We start from the raw sequence: 17,458 nt of genomic DNA, 5'->3' as shown, positions 1-17,458 counted from the left end.
ACTGAGATTTACTCCAATCCACTCACTGGAGCGGAGGCCTGTGAGGCTAAAAGATTTACCAAAGCCACGTAGGACACTCGCATTTCTTTAGTTATTTGTGTCACTGTCTTTTTTAGAAAATGCAAGTCATTCTCCTATTAATCATTAAATACTATATATTTTTAATATACTCTCAGCATCCCCAATAACACTTAAATTTGGCATTAGGTCTTGAGAGAAACTACGTTCTTAGAGCAGAATCAATCCCCTATATTATCCAAATGAACATTGTTTTTGATACCGAGTGTTTAATACCACAGTCCCCATTCTCTAGACAAGTCTGGGGCACAGTGCCAGCTGCGGCCACTATACACTTGTCCCTGCAGGTTTCTGGCAAGACACTTTCGTGCCCTGAGGACTGTCTATAAAATGGCTCTTGAGGAGCTGAAGAGGGAAGCACTCGACTTACACCACTTCAAAGTGGACATTCCTTTCAACAAAGGGCCTCCTTTGTTCTCATAGCCCTGGACCTGGGATTAGGATGATACTGGGAACAACCACATGTTCAGCTGTACAAGATCAATTTACAGGAGATCGTCACATAATTTAAAAAATGAAAAGGGGTAAGTGGAAAGCAAGCCAAAATCCTTGCAAGAAATTTACGTCAGCAATTCCAAAAAAGGTAAGCTGCAACACTAACAACCTGATTTTTCTAAAACAGTTTCTAATTTTTCTAAACTGAATCCCAGCCAGATCACCTTCATTCAAAGAACTGATTTTCCCATCCACTTACCTAGCACTTGTCCACCACAGGCCAGGCACTGAGCTCACCATCCACGAGCCTTCACAACAGGCTCTAACAGAGAAAGTGCTGGAGACAGAAAGAGAATGATGTGAGGTTGCTCAAAAGACAGAGAATGACATTCAGCTTCACAAACACACACACACACACACGATTAGGTGCAGTTTGTTGACAGTAACATTCATGAGTTCACGAGTCTATGCTGTCAGCACACTGAGGGTGATATTATGTATGCTGGAGCCAGGACCATCCCCTGCTGTGAGCGTCCCCACTCCCTCCTAGCCTCGGACCTTCTCCAGTGATGGGTCTCAGGGTGCGTTGGTGCCATCCAATGTCCATTTGGCCCTCACTGTTATTCTACAGCTTTCCATCCTCTAGATCACGCCCGGAGAGAAAGAGCCCTCCCAGGGACAGCCTCTTTCTCCTCCACCCTCCATCCCATCCCACCTCCCTGCCTCAGCACATGGGCACCTTGTTCCCGAGGAAAAGACCCTCCATCATGGCGCCCTCCAGCTCCCTTTTCTCCACCTCAACATGCCTTGGTCTTGTCTCTGTTTCCTTTCTCTCCAGAGCAGAACTACTTTACATCCCTTTCATTCCTGTCTTCACTTCAAGTCACAGGCTGACTGGGAGTGAGATTTAGGGAAATAAAATTTCATCATGAAGAGAACAGAATGTCTCTAAGTTTGTCACTGGCCAACTTTACCCATCACCTCTCCAAGTTTTTCACTGGGGAGCATTTCCCCAGTTATTCACCTTTTCTGTAATAATATTTACTCTAAATTCTATTAGGGAGTTTCTTTTCAGCATTATTCTACCTCTACTTTCTTAAAAAAAAAAAAAAGACTTTACTAGCTCATTTCTCTTCTTTCTCCATTTAATATACAATACTGAGCAGAGAGTCATAGAATCGTGCCACTGTAAGAAAACTTAGAGGTCTAATCCAGTCCCTTTACTTCAGAGGTAAGGAAACAAGCCCAAGGAGGTGAAGGAATTTGCCTAAGGTCACACAGCTAATCAGTGACCAAGCTGGATGCAGAACCCAGGGCTCCGGACACAGGGCTTTCGCTTCAACCCTGTAGCTTCCCAGTTTGTTTCTCACGGGAGTTAACATCCCTTTGTGTAGGCACCATATGGAGCAAAACCCCTTCTGGGGATAATTTATCCCCTCTGGGGAGTCCGGAGGACCCCAGACAAAGGTCTTCCCACACAGGATTGAAGGCAGCATTCCCCTAGATTTTCCCCCCTGTATCCCCCTCCCAGAGAGACGCCCACCATCTTTCTCGGGTAACATCATCGGCAAGGTGATGTGACTCCCCCAGGGTCTCACGGGAAGTGACTACATGAAAACTGGAATCCAGGACTCCTGACTCAGGGTTGGTTTTGCTGATCCCAAGGGGCTCTGGGCAGCCTGGACAGGAGAGATGAGAAAATGAGAGAGAGAGTGAAGGAAAGTCATAGAAGAGACTGGAAGCCCAAGGAGGAGAGAAGTTAGATGTTGGGAAGAGAGGACCAACAATCTCTCACTTGGCTACCTGGTCCTTTTTAGTTTCATGTGGACAAAACTGGAGAAGAAAAATTGGCCGAGTGTTTATTGCAAACATGCAGCTTATTTCCCAAAAACCTTAGCTTACTTTTTGGGAACACACATCTCTGTTTATTAAACAAAAGATGAATCTGACCACAAACACTGTTGTACCAACAGAAACATTTTGCACAAATGGTCAGACTGGGAACTGAAGGGAGCCAGAAATTGCCAATCACAGAGGCCCGGAGCTGAACAGGATCTCCCCTCCATTGCTGATTAACTTCACCTTAAAATGCCCTTCCCTGCTTCATGCTAGTAACTCACTAACATTCCCACAGCTGGAGCTATCCCACAGTGGACATGGCTGCCTTAAAAGTTAGTAATAAACCTGTCACTTAAGGCATTTTAGCAAAGTCCAAGTAACAACCTTGAGAAGTCAAATGCAGCAATACCAAACTCTAACCTACTACGTTGTTTGTAGGAGAGAATTCTTACGGGTTAAGGATTGGGCCAGGCGGTCTCTAGGTGCCTTGTCAACATTGAGATTCCATGTTGTCGTTGTTGTTGTTTTTCCCGTGTCTTATTTCTAGTCTTCTTCTTGTCCTGACATTCTTGGGTTTGTCTGCACTTTCTGTTATACACCTTGGGCACCTCAAGAGCAGAGGCTGTCAATAAGCAGTTCTCTGTACCATATGCAACTTGAAACTTCATTAAGATTTTTTTTTAATGGAGAAGATTTCCTGACATTGAAATTTTCCCCAAGCAGTCAGACATTGTAAACTGTAGTCTATCTGCTCCACTGTGACTACATTGCTTTCCTGTGAACTACTCTTTTAAAAAATGTACTAACTTGATTTTATTTCCTGACTATAAGAGTAATACACATTCCTTGTAGAGGATTTGAAAGACATAAAAAAGTATAAAAAAGAAAATAAAAATCATCAAAGTGTAATTTTAGATATGGCCACTGCTAACATCTTGGTAAGACGCTTTCCAAACTTTTTTCTTTATATATGTGTGTGCTTACAAAACTGCAGTGATACTGAATATACAGTTTTATATCCTGCTTTTTCTGCTTTGTATTATATAGCAAGTGTTTTCCCAAATAATAAACGTTATTCCAAACATAATATTAATTTTAAACATTGTTTAACATTTTATTCCATTATAAGTTGCTTCTAAGCTTTTATTTTTACAAATATTGCAATGTTGAGATGGAGAACCTTGGATATACATTTTGTGCATGTGTGTGCTCATCTCTGACTATTTCCTTGGGGAAAAATATTCCAAAGAGGGCTTCCCTGGTGGCGCAGTGGTTGAGAGTCTGCCTGCCAATGCAGGGGGACACGGGTTCGAGCCCTGGTCTGGGAGGATCCCACATGCCGCGGAGCAGCTGGGCCCGTGAGCCACAACTGCTGAGCTTGCGCGTCTGGAGCCTGTGCTCTGCAACAAGAGAGACCGTGACAGTGAAAGGCCTGCGCACCACGATGAAGAGTGGCCCCCGCTCGCCACAACTAGAGAAAGCCTGCACACAGAAACAAAGCCCCAACACAGCCAAAAATAAATAAATAAATAAAAATAAAATTTATTAAAAAAAAAAAAAAATTCCAAAGAGCTGCTCTATAGAAGGAAAGGTGACCAAAATAAGCTGACCCTAACAAAGTCTACAACTTAGCTATAAATCATCTCAATTACTGAGCCTGGACTGACATGATGGCACATTGTTATTGCCTCAAGCACCTGATTAAAGCAACCAACAAAAAAAATCATGTCTCATCCTAGGTCATCCTAGGTCACAAGTTATTTCTACAAACAATTGTATGTAATTACAATTTTTTCACACAATAAAAAATAACCAGACACATAGGGAAGCACAACAACATGAATGGAAACCAACAGAAATAATAGACAATAGAAACAGACCAATGGGGGTGGGCAAATATTGAAGTTGTCACACAAAGGTTTTTTTTTAAATTATGTTCACTCTGTTCATGAAGATGAAAAACATGACTGAATAACAGAAAGCTATTTTTTAAAGTACAAAATGAAAATTTAAGAACTAAAACTAAAATAATTGAAATTAAGAACCCAATGGGTAGTTATAAAAGTGGATTAGACACAGATGACAAGAGATTTAATAAAAGATAGGGCAGAAGAAAATATCTAGAATAAAGCACATGAAAACAATAGGATGGAGAATAGAAAAGAGGGTAGAGAATTAGAAGAGTCTATGGGAAAGCCTAACTTATGTGTAATTGGAGTCCTGGAAGGAGAGAAAAGAACGGGACAGAAGTAGTATTTGATGACTGAGAGCTTTTCAAAACTGATGAAAGACATCAAACTCCATATTCAATTGCCTACAAACCTCAAGCAAGACAAATAAAAGGAAATCAATACCTGAGCGCATCAGAATAAAACTGCTGAAAACCAAAGACAGAGCAAAATGCCTAGAAACAATCAAAGAAAAAGGAGACAAATTACCTACAAGGACGCACCAATTAGATGGACAGCTCTCAACAAAAACAATAAAAGTCAAAAGAAATAGAATGATATATTCAAAGCACTGAAAGAAAATATCTGTCAACCTAGAATTCTATGCACAATGAAAATATCTTTCAAGGATATCTTCAAGAATAAAAACATATCCAGATAAACAAACACTGAGAGCATTAACCACTACATTGAGGGAATACTAAAAGTTGTTCTTCAAGGAGAAGGCAAATGATCGCAGATAGAAGAACAGACATGCAGAAAGGAGTCAAGAGCAATAAACTGGCTAATATGGGGATAAATTTAATTTATTTTATAAAATAGTAGTAATGACTTAGAGTTAAAGTGTATGTATAGAGCTAAAAATACATGACCATAATGGTATAAAAATCAGGAGTTGATAAGTAAAGCTCCAAAGTCTTTGCATTATCTATGAAGAAGGTAAAAGTATCAATTAATAGTGACTCTGATAAGATCAGAATGCGTGCTGTAACCTCTAAAAAACTGAATAATAAAAAACTTAATCCAAACTTAGTAAGAAAAAGAAAAAAAGGAACATAAGAGATGGGAAAACTAGACAGCACTTGGTAAGATGGTAGATTAAAACCAAAACGAATCAGTAAATACAGTCCATGGGAATAGATCCAGTGGCCAAATTAAAGACAAAGATGGTTAGAAACGGTTTTTAAAAATCCTACACTATGTTTTTATAAGGTACATATCTAAAAACATAATAAAAATTTAGGAAAGTTGAAAGAAATGATGGAAAAAGATATAGCATGCAAAACTAAGCAAAAGCGGAGGGTGGGATGAATTGGGAGACTGGGATTGACACATACACACTAATATGTATAAAACAGATAACTAATGAGAACCCACTATATAACCCAGGGAAGTCTACTTCACTTTGCTGTACAGTAGAAACTAACACAACATTGTAAAACAACTATATCCCAATTAAAAAAAAAAACTAAGCAAAAGAAAAGTGGGATAGCTATAGTAATAGCAGACAAAGTAAACTTTATGGCAAAAAGCATTACTAGAGATGAAAAGGGATGTTACAAAATTATTTTTTAAAGGAGGTTCAATTCACTGGGAAGGTGTCATAATTCTGTGTTTGTATGAAGCCTAATTACAACCTCAAATATTTCATGCAAACATAGACAAGACTACAAGGAAAAGACAGAAATCCACAATCATCTGTCTCAGTAGTCAATAGAATTAAACAAACAAACAAACAAAAAAACAGGAAAAATATAGAAGATATGAACCACACAATTAGTACTCTAATAGACCTACACAGAATACTGAACCCCACAACTACGCGGTCTTTACAAGCACCATCAACCATTTATAAAATTTGACCATATGATGGTTCTTAAAGAATACACAAAATAAAAGTCATTCAAGTGGGGCTTCCCTGGCAGCGCAGTGGTTGAGAATCTGCCTACCAATGCAGGGGACACGGGTTCGAGCCCTGGTCTGGGAAGATTCCACATGCCGCGGAGCAACTGGGCCCGTGAGCCACAATTACTGAGCCTGCGTGTCTGGAGCCTGTGCTCCGCAACAAGAGAGGCCGCGATAGTGAGAGGCCCGCGCACCACGATGAAGAGTGGCCCCCGCTTGCCACAACTAGAGAAAGCCGTCGCACAGAAACGAAGACCCAACACAGCCATAAATAAATAAATTTTTTTAAAAAGTCATTCAAGTGTGTTTGTAGATCACGATGCAATTAAGCTAGAAATCAATAACAAAAAGATAACTAGAAAACCTCCATATGTTTGAAAATTCAGAAATATACTCTGAGAAGATGTGAAATAATGAGATCCAGGGCGGAGGCGGAATACGGCCTTAGCCAAGCGGAAGTTCCATTCTTTTTTATTAAACCCACCTCTGTCCTGGCCACCATATCACTGCCCTCTAGTGCAACTGTGGATTAAGGGCAAGCTGAGTCACCCTGGAACCGCTCAGAAATGGTTCCAAATGGTGGGCTCCAGGTCTTGGTCACTTTGTTCCTTTTATCAGCTCTGTGGTATGATCTCAAATTGGACGCTACGTAGTTCTCCATTTTTCTTACAAGGGTACTCCTCATTCTCTCCAAATCCTACACCTATAACTGAGTGGCAGTGGGTGAGGTTAAGCTCCTCCACAAACTAAGTGCTGCTCAGGGGAAGGTCTAGATGTTTCAGTCGCATGAGCAACTAGAGACTGACATTATTTTGTGAAAATGTATCCTGAAAAAGTTGCACGCAGGAAGAGCCGCAGACCCCATCTCTGCTCAGAAATTAGGGAATAGCAGGCACAGGCGTGGTCAGGGACATGATTCTCAGAGTGGATGAACCGGAAATGAAAGCCCCAAGTTCAAAGCCAGTGGTCTCTTCCCAGAGATGGAGAGGCGGTTAGAGGAGGCGATCAGAATCACAAGGGGGGTTAGGGAGGGATTGATTGGGAGTATGGGATTAGCAGATGCAAACTATTATATACAGGATGGATAAACAAGGTCCTACTGTATAGCACAGGGAACTCTATTCAATATCCTGTGATACACCATAATGGAAAAGAATATGAAAAAGATTGTGTATATATATATATCTGAATCACTTTGCTGTATGACAGAAATTAACTATACTTTAATAAAATAAATTTTAAAAAATAAATAAAAAGAATCACAGAGGAAGTTCCCTCAACATAAAATATCCTTCCGGAAGGCAAAGGCCATTTCAGGCCACAGAATGCTGGTTTTCAATCATTTAGCACAGGGAAACCCTCTGCCCCTCTCCTTCTCTTTTTCACATGAAATTATATCAGGGAAAACAGATAAAATTGGAGGCAGTGAGGGCGCTGGAACCCCATGCTCTAGGCCACCCCAACCTCAACATGGAGCCTGGTCACAGACATTTTAACTTGGACTTTAAAGTACGTGTAACCAAACACCTGTCTCAACCATTAAAAAAAAAAAAAAAAAAAAAACTTGAGAAAGTTCCTGCAGAATGTCTAGCTTTGAGCAATGCAACTTCCTGGTATACTTTCCAAAGGAAACCTGATGTAAAATGAAAGACTTACCAGCTGAGGTAACCACCTGCATGGAGTTACTAGTTATAGACGTGTTAAAATGAAAGACAGCTAATAATGGTGACACCTGTAAAACAGTTGCCACGCGGCCCTTCCTTTGGGAATTAATGAGTGCTCAGAGACCAGTCGAGTCCATCCTATTTTAGAATAATAAAATCCATTCATCTGTCAATAAGAGAATATTTGTCTTTTAAACTGACTTGCAAACACCTAATCTAAAACAGCCCCCAATCAACTAACAATGTGTTTAAAAAAAGAAGAGAGAGAGAGAGGACAGATCATTTCCCGTCCCCTTTACATCCACTGCTTCCCAGAATTACTTTCCATTGTATGACTTGATAGGATGCTGTCAGTTTAGACAGGTGCATATTCTTTAAACCCCCATCACAACAATCCCACACAGGGCTGTTTCAAATCTATGTCCCAGGCCCTCACAATTTTGGAGGGACATGCTCTGCTCACATCAAACATATGAAAATACACCCAACATCCTACATTAAATCGTTTCTGTTTAAATGTTTGAAATGAATTGTATAACTTTGCTTTTGAAATAAAGTTTTTTCCTTTTTTTTTTCTTTTTTTTTGGCTATGCCACAGCTTATGTTATCTTTGTTCCTGACCAGGGATCGAACCCATGCCCCCTGCAGTGGAAGCGTCGAGTCCTAACCACTGGACTGCCAGGGAAGTCCCGAAATAAATTTTTTGGATTGCACAGGTTTTGTTGCTGTCGTTGTTCATATTTTGGACCTGAGAACACTTTTCAGGTCTCAAACATTTTGGGGGCCCTTGAAAATCCCGTGGACCACACACACTGCTGTTATCTCCGCTGCCCTTTGGATAAATCAGCCCTAATCTGTGAAGCTCACTGAGGGGTGTACTGTGAGGAGAATGTCGAAAACAGAGATCAAAAGATAGGAGAGGGACTTCCCTGGTGGTGCAGTGGTTAAGAATCCACCTGCCAATGCAGGGGACACGGGTTCAATCCCTGGTCTGGGAAGATCCCACATGCCGCGGAGCAACTAAGCCCGTGCGCCACAACTACTGAGCTGGTGCTCTAGAGCCCATGAGCCACAACTACTGAGCCCGCATGCCACAACTACTGAAGCCCGTGTGCCTAGAGCCCATGCTCCACAACAAGACATGGCAATGACAAGCCCGCACACTGCAACAAAGAGTAGCCCCTGCTCGCCACAAATCGAGAAAGCCCGTGCCCAGCAACAAAGACCCAATGCAGCCAAAAATGAATAAATTAATTAATTTTTTAAAAAAAGATAGGAGAAAAAATCGAAAAAAGTGTTCATCCTATTAAGTAATGTCATCTCTGTGGGCACCCAAGGGGAAATGGTATCAAGAATATTTCTCTGGTTTTGGTATTAAGAGCAGTTGTGCTTTTAACAGATACACACTACTGTATATAAAATAGATAAACAACAAGGACCTACTATATCACAAGGAACTATATTCAATATCTTGTAATAACCTGTAATGGAAAAGAATCTGAAAAAGTATATATATATATATATATATGTATATATGTGTGTAACTGAATCACTTTGCTGTACATATATATATGCGTGTAACTGAATCACTTTGCTGTACACCTGAAACACTGAAAATCAACTATACTTCAATAATGAATAAATGAATAGCAGTGTACTTCCCCTGTTGTTTCCGTCTTGTGAGCTCATGAATCATGTATGTGATCATGTGACCCTCTTCGCACTGGCTACCAGAAAGCTTAGAAAACATGCATGTCATTTTTGTGCTCTAACCTCACTCATGGATCCATCTTTTATTTCCTATCCTAACTTTCTCTTTGCCTCATTTCTTCTTGTTTATTCTATTTTACCTAGCTTAATAAATGTATGTAAGCTTCCTTAAACCCTTTTTGGACCAAGGCAGGATATAAATAAATAAATGCATAAATAGCATTATTTTTCCTTAAAACTGCCTTTCTCCCATACTTTCTACTTACGATGACCCTTCTATTATAATGATGTTTACCACTGGCTGAGTACTTACCATCAGCCGGCACTGGGCAATGCAATTCACATAGATTACTTCATTAAGTTATCACAACAACTCCTGAGATAGGAGCGCCTCCTATTATTCTTCAGATGAGGAACCTGAGGCTTGGATGTATAAAGTAACCTGCCCAGGGCCCCTCAGCCAATAAAACGCAAGGCTGTGATTCTCGCCCAGACTGGCCTCATGGCCACCCACTCACCCCAGCTGGAAACCTTGCCTCCATCCTGGATGCTTTTTTCCTGGATTCCTTTCTGTTGATTCGGCCTGCTAAATACCTCTTGATTCTGTCCCCCTCTCCTCTATCCTCAGTCCAGCTGCTTATTTCAGGGCTCTTTTGATGTCTGTCTGGGATTTCTGCAACAGCTTCTTCGATAAACTCTCTGAGATTATCTCCTCAATTTTTCTGAAATACAAAGGTGGCCACAGCTACAATTTCCTTATAGGGTGCCCCAATCATAAGATGAGAGTCCGGTTTCCTTAGTCTGGCATGCAGGTCCATTTACAATCTGTTCTTAGTCTAACCAGACACACCATGACCCAGCCCATGCCCCGAGGACAGTAATTCCTCCCCAAGCAAGGGGCACACGGTCATGCCTCAGAGACCAGGCACACACTGGTCCCTTCTCCCGTGCCTGGCGAACTACACATCTCTCAAGTTTCAGGTCGAGATGCCACTTCCACTGTGAAATGTTCTCAGGACCCGCTAGTCCCCACCCCTCCTCACCACACTTATTTCACTGCGTTGTCATTACTTATTTGTCCATCTTCCTCACTGGACCCTGAGCTCCTCGAGGACAGGGGCTTTGTGGCCTTACCCATGTCAAACCCCCTCCCCCATACCAAGGGCCTGGATACACCAGCTATTTGGTAATCGTTGAATATTCGACCAAGTGGTAGGCCTAAACTGGACCTTTGTACACTGCCTGAAGATCAGCCTTCTTAAAGCTCTTCTGCCCCCGATCCCCAAATCCAAGTGTATAGGGTCACCATTAATTAGTACGTTTGGGCGGATTAGAAAAAAGTGCCCCCTCCAGGCTGATGTATAACAATGAGACATCCTTATTCTGGGCTTACACATGGCTTATACGTCCTTCTGTTAGGGAACCGAGGACCGAAACCATCCCTGAAACTAACCCAGAAGAATTCAGGAGGGGCCAAAAGGAGGAGGGAGGAGAAAATATGTCCTGCCACCCTCCCAGAAGCCCTCACGCTGGAATCCGTCTTGGCTGAGAGATGCACGCCACCAGGAAGGACCCTGAGTCAGACCAACTACGGGCAAAGCAAGATGATTGGCCAGAAACAACCCGGAAGCTAACCCCCTTACCATCAAAGCTGAGACTGTGAGTCACGTGGCAGAGCAGTTCTCCTGGGTTCCCTTACCCTCCTGCTTTCCCCCCAGGCACCCCTTCCCAATAAAGTCTCTTGCTTTGTCAACACGTGTGTCTCCTCGGACAATTCATTTCTGAGTGTTAGACAAGAGCCCACTCTCGGGCCCTGGAAGGGGTCCCCCTTCCTGCAACACTTCCACTGAGCTTTGAATGAGCTATACTTCATCCCTCACTCTCTTAGCCAGACCCAAGCTTATTTAGGAACATAATATACGTATCCACACGTGGTAGCCGGCCAGCATGCACACATGCTGCTATTCTCCTGCTATTCCTTGTACTCAGAAGGCCCATCACCTCCCACCTGCATATGCAAACTTCAATACCCAGCCCAAAGGTCACCTCCTCTGTGAATCTCCCCTCCACTGCTCTCGGGCAGACTTCCCCCTCCCTCTTTTATATCCCCATCACCGGGGAAGATACCCATACTGAGTCCTACCATATTGCCTCCCAGTTCTTTCTTCACTGCCTGGTCTCACTGCTGTACTGAGTAGGAATCAAGAGGAGGGGTCACATCTTAATCATCTTTGAGTCCGAATGCCTGGGATGGTGCCTTTCGAATACGTGGTTGGCATTCAACAAATGTCTTAGACTGAAGGCAGAGCTTCAGTCAAGTTACTACTCAATTCAAAATCTTCACAAAGCCTCCCTTTGGCCTCCTGACTGTTTCAAACCCTCCACCCCCAGCCTGGCACATCGGATGCTCAGCTTCCTGGTCACAGTGGATTTCTGAGCACCTCTTACCTCCGGGCCTTTGCTCACCTGTCCCTTCTTCATACGATGCCCTTTTCTCCTCTTTGCCTGTCAAAACCCTATCCGTCCTTCAAGGCCCAACCCAAATGCCATCTTCCTCATGAAGCAGCCATCAGGAGGTGAGGGCTCTTACTGCTGAGAAGCAAAGTGCTTTGTCCTTCACTCCTGAAACACTGCTCTGTGCTTTAATGATGTGTGTTGGTAATAAAGCACTTGGAGGGCAGGTATTTCCAGACTTGAGCAGAGGGTGATGCACACAGTAGGTGCTTGGTAAGTACTGGGCAGGACGACTGGGGAATCCAGCACTATGCCTGAAGGTGGAAGAGGCAGTAAACTCATCTTCAAGGAACCAGCACGACACAGATCTCCTCCCCTGTCCCCTTTTTTCTCAGCAGGGACAAAATGTGAGCTAAGGAAGAACCAAGTAAGTCACCGTCCATTCCTCCCCTGGCTTCCCTCCTGGAGAGGTGAGAGCCAGGTGTGTGACAGCCCAGGTTCCCTTTGCTCCACCCCCTCTCTTTCCCCCAAACACAGAACAGAAATTCACCTCGGCCGGCCAGCGTTGTTTGCAAGTTCCTGCCAGACGGGCCACACACAGGGCGCATGGCAGGCGGCCCTCAGCTCGCCTCTGCGGGGACCGTGATCACAGAAGCCTCTCTCCTCAGCATGAAGCACCTCAGCTCTGCGCCCTGGGCCGCCCTGATCCTCAGCCTGGCCTTTGCCTTTTTCCACCCGGCTTGCTTGGCAGGTAGAACTGTGAGCTTTATTCTCGCCACGCTGGGAAGAGGAAGGGAGGGGAGGGGGGAAAGGAGGAGGTCGGAGAAGGATTCCTTGGCTAGGGTTGGTCCCGCACAGAGGAAAGAGGAAACAGTCCTTTCTCATCTGAAGGATTAGGCAAGAGAGGGCAGGGTGGGATGGGAGTTGAGACCAGCGTCAGCCAGGATGCGAGCAGCCACCTCTGCTGGCCTTTGCCACAAAGAGGCTCTCCCATCAGGGGACCAAACTGGCCTAAAATGACATCTTTGGGTTGCTGTTTCTCAACGGCTCCTTGCCAGCATAATTGTGTTGCAATCCCATATTTTGCGGTTGTCATCCTGCTTTTGCATGCCCTCCTCTCACCTAAGGACCTCTGTCCCTCCCTTGACCCTGTGCGCCCTTTGCAACTTTCACAAAATCTCAACACACAAAGCTGCCGTACGCTGTTTAACCTTCTCCCACCTTGCCCGGCTCAGGAGATGTGGGGTTGCGTCCCGATTTTCTTGTGGAGGCTGAAGGGGGATGTTAGGTGGCCTCCCCTGTCTTGCTCTCCCAGGCTGGGCTCTGCACATCAGGGACCTCGGTCACATTCTCATGCTCCTCGTTTCTGCCTCTGGCTTTGATCTGGCTCTTCAGAACAGTCTGCCCTCCTCTCTGACAGACAGATTCTCCCTCTCTTGAAACCAATCCTCGCCATCCCCCCTCCAGGCTGTATCTATCTCTCCCATCCTCACGGTCTCTCCTATGGAGGTTCAGAGCATGGGCTCTCAAGCCACTGAGCCTCAGCTCAACTCTGGCTTCCACAACTTACTAGCTGTGTGACCTTGAGCAAGTTACTTACCCTCTCTGTGCTCCAGTTTCCTCATTTCGAACATGGAGATACTCACAGTGCTAATATATAGGCTTGTTGTAAAGATGAAATGGGTTACTGAATGTAAACAACTTTTAATAAAATAGCACATGGTAAACCCTCAACGAATGTTAACACATTCCTTTTATTTTCCAAATCACCCCTCCCCAGATAAAAGAGTGTTTTCTGTTTACCTGGCCATGCTTAAGAGAGGGCCTCAAACACTTGACAAATTTAACTGCACTGAAGGGTTGGGTCTTGCCAGCAGCCTTTACTTTGGAAGTGACTCCAAGTGGGACCAGTCCCTGGCTGGCTTTGCTTATGAGGGAGGTGGGTGATGTTTAAATTCTTAAGAATTTGTAACACGGTATTTAGTTTGAACCATATAAAATTTCTGATACTGAATAATTTTTGACCTACAGAAATGGCAATTTCATATGGTTGAACCCAATATTAGTATTCCATTAACTAGGTTTTTTTCCATTCACTAGCTCTACACCGGGACCACTTCCATTCTAGGGTAGAGGGGAGATGAAAGTCAGGGTCAAGGAAGTTATTTGGGTAACAAGGGAAATTAAAGCATTGAGGAATCAATTTTTCCAAAGCAAATAAAGACCAAGCTCTAAGGCATTTAGCTGTAAATAATTTACAGTAACAATCAGATTGCATCAAGGTAATTACTATACTTAAGCAGGACACTGGAGTGGCTGGGGGTGCGTGGCATAAAATTAGTCTGAGCAGCAATTTCATGGCTTTGGCTAAGCCAGAAGTTTCCTCCTGACTCGTCCTGCTCTGTGACAACAAGCAGTTTTGAAGGACATGTTAACCTAGAGTCAGTGGGGCCTGGAGAGTTTCCAAACTTTTTATTTGCATTCCCAAAGAAGCAGATTGAACAACAACATAATTTCCAGAAAGATTCTTTTAAATGGTCTCTTGGTTTTGCTCTACCTAGATCAGCATTGTCTAACAGAACTTTTTTGATGATGGAAATGTTCCATATCTATGCTGTGCTTCCAATATGGTAGCCACTAGTCACATGTGGTGATTGAGCACTTGGCATGTGGCTGATATGACTAAGTAGCTGAATTTTTCATTTAATTTTAAGAAACTTAAACAGCCACAATGGTTAGTGGTCACTGTGTTGAACAGAGTAGACCGAGACCACCTACATTCTGCTTTTTGCTTTTGTTTTTAATTTTTGGCCACACCCCATGGCATGTGGGATCTTAGTTCCCTGACCAGGGATCAAACCTGCACCCCCTGCATTGGAAGGCGGAGTCTTAACCACTGGACCACCAGGGAAGTCCAATCATCTACCTTCTTATTCTCAGTGATGAGAGGGCACATGGGCCATGGTTTTTCTCCCTTGGGGATCCTTATGTTCATCTCCATAACCCCTCCCCACCCCCCAAACTGATATTTCTGCCAAAGTGCTTTTTATCATTGTGCTCCTTGCTTATTAATCAAGGGACAATTCTAAGGGCTGCATATTCTAGAAACCTCTCAACTTGCTTGTAGGGTGTTTAATTTTTTTTTAACCCTCTGAGTAATAACATAATACTCATCATAAATAAAGAATCAAGGTCAGACTTCAATGTTTATTAGTTCAAGTTTTTGAAGGAAATTGAAGCTAGTTACGAAAAGACATTCCAGATTTTTAAATGATTGTGTTAATATATACTAGAAAAAAAGCTTATAGATGTACCTATCTGCATGGAAAGCAGCTAAAAGAGAGTGTCTAGAGGCCCTTGGTGACGGAGGGGACATGAGATATGAAGATAAAGCATCTCTGAATGGGACTAGGGAGTGATAGGAAAAGGGGAGTGTGTGAGTTTGCTACCCAACAAAATACCACAGCCTGGGTGGCTGAAACAACAGAAGCTTCTTTTCTCACAGTTCTGGAGGCTCCAGGTATCACCAGGTTTGTTTTCTCCTGAGGCCCCTCTCCTTGGCTTATAGATGGTCCCCTCTGTGCTGGGTCCTCATGTGGTCTTTGCTCTATGAGTTCACATCCCTGGTGTCTCTTCCTCTTCTTACAAGGACACCGGTCATATTGGATTAGTTTAACCATTTAACCTCAATTGCCTTTTTAAAGCCCTATTTCCAGAAAATGGGTTAGGACTCCAACCTACGAATCTGGGGGACATAGTGCAGGCTATAACAGAGGGTTAGCTTTATTGCATGAAATTTCAATGTACCTCTACTGGAACTTCTATAACACTTTCATAATACTCACTACTGATTCAAAAAAAGATGGCAAAGTCTATGCCTGAGAATGGCTTCTCCTAGTGCCTGAGACTATCTTCTGTCTTTTCTTCCAGAAGCAAGCAGCAGCAGCAACTCAACCTTGACTGTCCACCATCCAGGCCTTGAGACCCTGGAGCAGTGCCCCAGTAAGCTTCTCCTGGCAACCTCCCTAACCCCAGGGCTCACCCTGGAGCGGGCAGGGACACTTAAGCCTCCTTGCTTTCCGCTCATTGGCATCGGGCGGCTGAGCGCCTGGCTGGCCCTCCTGTGCACCGGTGTGGTTTGCTCACAGCCCCAGAACTGTCTGCAGAGCACGTCTAAAAAGCTCTCTTGGGCTTGGTCCCCATCTAAGCTCACACTCTTCGGTGCAGGTGGCTTTAATGGCCCATCCCCGGGACAGCAGTCAAAAACCCCCCTGACTTCCAATGCTTATAGAAATTTGGAAGTGGAAAGACCCTAGACATCAGCCAGTACAACTTATGCCCAATGCAGGCGCTTCATTCTGGTACCCTTTGCATACTTGTGTTCATCCTCTACTTGAAGACTTCCAGCGGCAAGGAGCCTACTGCTTCATAAAGCGACCACTGCTATGCGTGTCTAATTAATAGAAAGTTTGTCTTATTCATAGTTTGGCTCCTTGATTCTGCCTTCATCGAATGACCAAATGTGTTTACTTCTGGGCACTTACAAAGGAGGGTAATAGGCAATAACATGTAGAGGTTATGAACATGACTTTGGACTCCTGCAGGCTTGGGTTTGAATTCTAGTTCTGCCATCTCGTGACCTTGCGCAGGTGACAGCCTCAGTTTCTTCATGTCAAACAGCGGGAATAACTGTGTCTATCACTCTGTGAGGAATAAATAAGGTAATGTGCGTAGAGCACTTAGCCTAGTACATGGCGTGCTTTAGTAAATGGTGGCTATTCTATTATTACTGGTCTCAATGTTATGAATATTAGAGAAGAGCTCGGGGGAGGGGAGGCTGGTGTGATGCTGTCATTCTTGCTCTCTCTTCCCACCAGATGTCGACTTCTGCCCACAAGCAGCCCGGTGTTGCCACACCGGAGTGGATGAATACGGCTGGATTGCGGCTGCCGTTGGTTGGAGTCTCTTGTTTCTCACCCTCATCCTGCTCTGTGTGGACAAACTGATGAAACTAACTCCAGATGAGCCCAAGGACTTGCAAGCATGACACTTAGAATCTTTGTCCCAAGAATGTCAATCACCACCAAGTTGTAGGTAATAGCAGGCAGGGATAGTGCTAATGTGATTTCCATTACTTTAAAGTCTTTTAATCCTGTTTTGTTTGTTTTTGCTTTTGTTTTTGTTTTTATTTTGGCCATGCCATGCGGCTTGTGGGATCTCAGTTCCCCAACGAGGGATCAAACCCGGGCCCTCGGCAGTGAAATTTGGAGTCCTAACCACTGGACCTCCAAGGAACTCCCAAAGTCTTTTCACCCTTAAGCTTCAGTTAATTTTAAAAGGGAAAGAAGAAGGAAATGGGGATCCAAGGAAGACAAGACCAGTGCTGCTGCCGTCACACCTAATTTCAAAAAGCACTTGGGCCCT

At 43.7% G+C, this 17,458-nt stretch overlaps 2 protein-coding genes and 1 long non-coding RNA gene across 10 annotated transcripts in view; 2 read left to right on the top strand and 1 right to left on the bottom strand.

Moving 5' to 3' along the window:
* Positions 1 to 12,825, bottom strand: part of ATP6V0A4 (ATPase H+ transporting V0 subunit a4) — a 72,805-nt gene extending 59,980 nt beyond the window's left edge. For 2 of the 6 annotated variants that reach the window (XM_059933261.1, XM_059933263.1), the window contains exons 1-2: positions 12,585 to 12,824; positions 773 to 850 (exon numbers count right to left, since the gene is read on the bottom strand). Coding sequence is in view for 3 of the 6 variants with exons in the window: in XM_059933260.1 (XP_059789243.1) it covers positions 12,585 to 12,642 (58 nt within the window). In the remaining 3 variants the exon portion in view is untranslated. Of the gene's footprint in view, positions 1 to 772; positions 851 to 12,046; positions 12,072 to 12,584 lie in introns of those variants that run through there. The other 4 variants (XM_059933259.1, XM_059933267.1, XM_059933262.1 and 1 more) reach the window with 3 other exon arrangements.
* On the top strand, positions 400 to 11,335 carry LOC132371764 (uncharacterized). Its single transcript, XR_009504962.1, has 2 exons — positions 400 to 661; positions 11,000 to 11,335. It is a non-coding gene; the product is annotated as an uncharacterized LOC132371764 (long non-coding RNA).
* Positions 12,572 to 17,189, top strand: TMEM213 (transmembrane protein 213). Of its 3 annotated transcripts, none has more exons than XM_059933281.1 (3): positions 12,572 to 12,785; positions 15,968 to 16,036; positions 16,912 to 17,189. In XM_059933281.1, exons 1-3 carry the CDS (start codon positions 12,641 to 12,643, stop codon positions 17,079 to 17,081), a joined length of 384 nt encoding a protein of 127 aa, XP_059789264.1. In that variant the 5' UTR covers positions 12,572 to 12,640; the 3' UTR covers positions 17,082 to 17,189. The 3 variants fall into 3 exon arrangements, with proteins under 3 accessions (XP_059789264.1, XP_059789265.1, XP_059789263.1); XM_059933280.1 differs by having other exon boundaries at positions 12,573 to 12,785; positions 15,965 to 16,036; XM_059933282.1 differs by lacking the exon at positions 15,968 to 16,036.
* Positions 17,190 to 17,458: the final 269 nt, after the last annotated feature.

Source organism: Balaenoptera ricei, chromosome 9 (genome assembly GCF_028023285.1).
Source record: "Balaenoptera ricei isolate mBalRic1 chromosome 9, mBalRic1.hap2, whole genome shotgun sequence".
Classification (NCBI taxonomy): Eukaryota; Metazoa; Chordata; class Mammalia; order Artiodactyla; family Balaenopteridae; genus Balaenoptera; species Balaenoptera ricei.
This window is presented reverse-complemented; position numbering and strand designations above follow the sequence as displayed.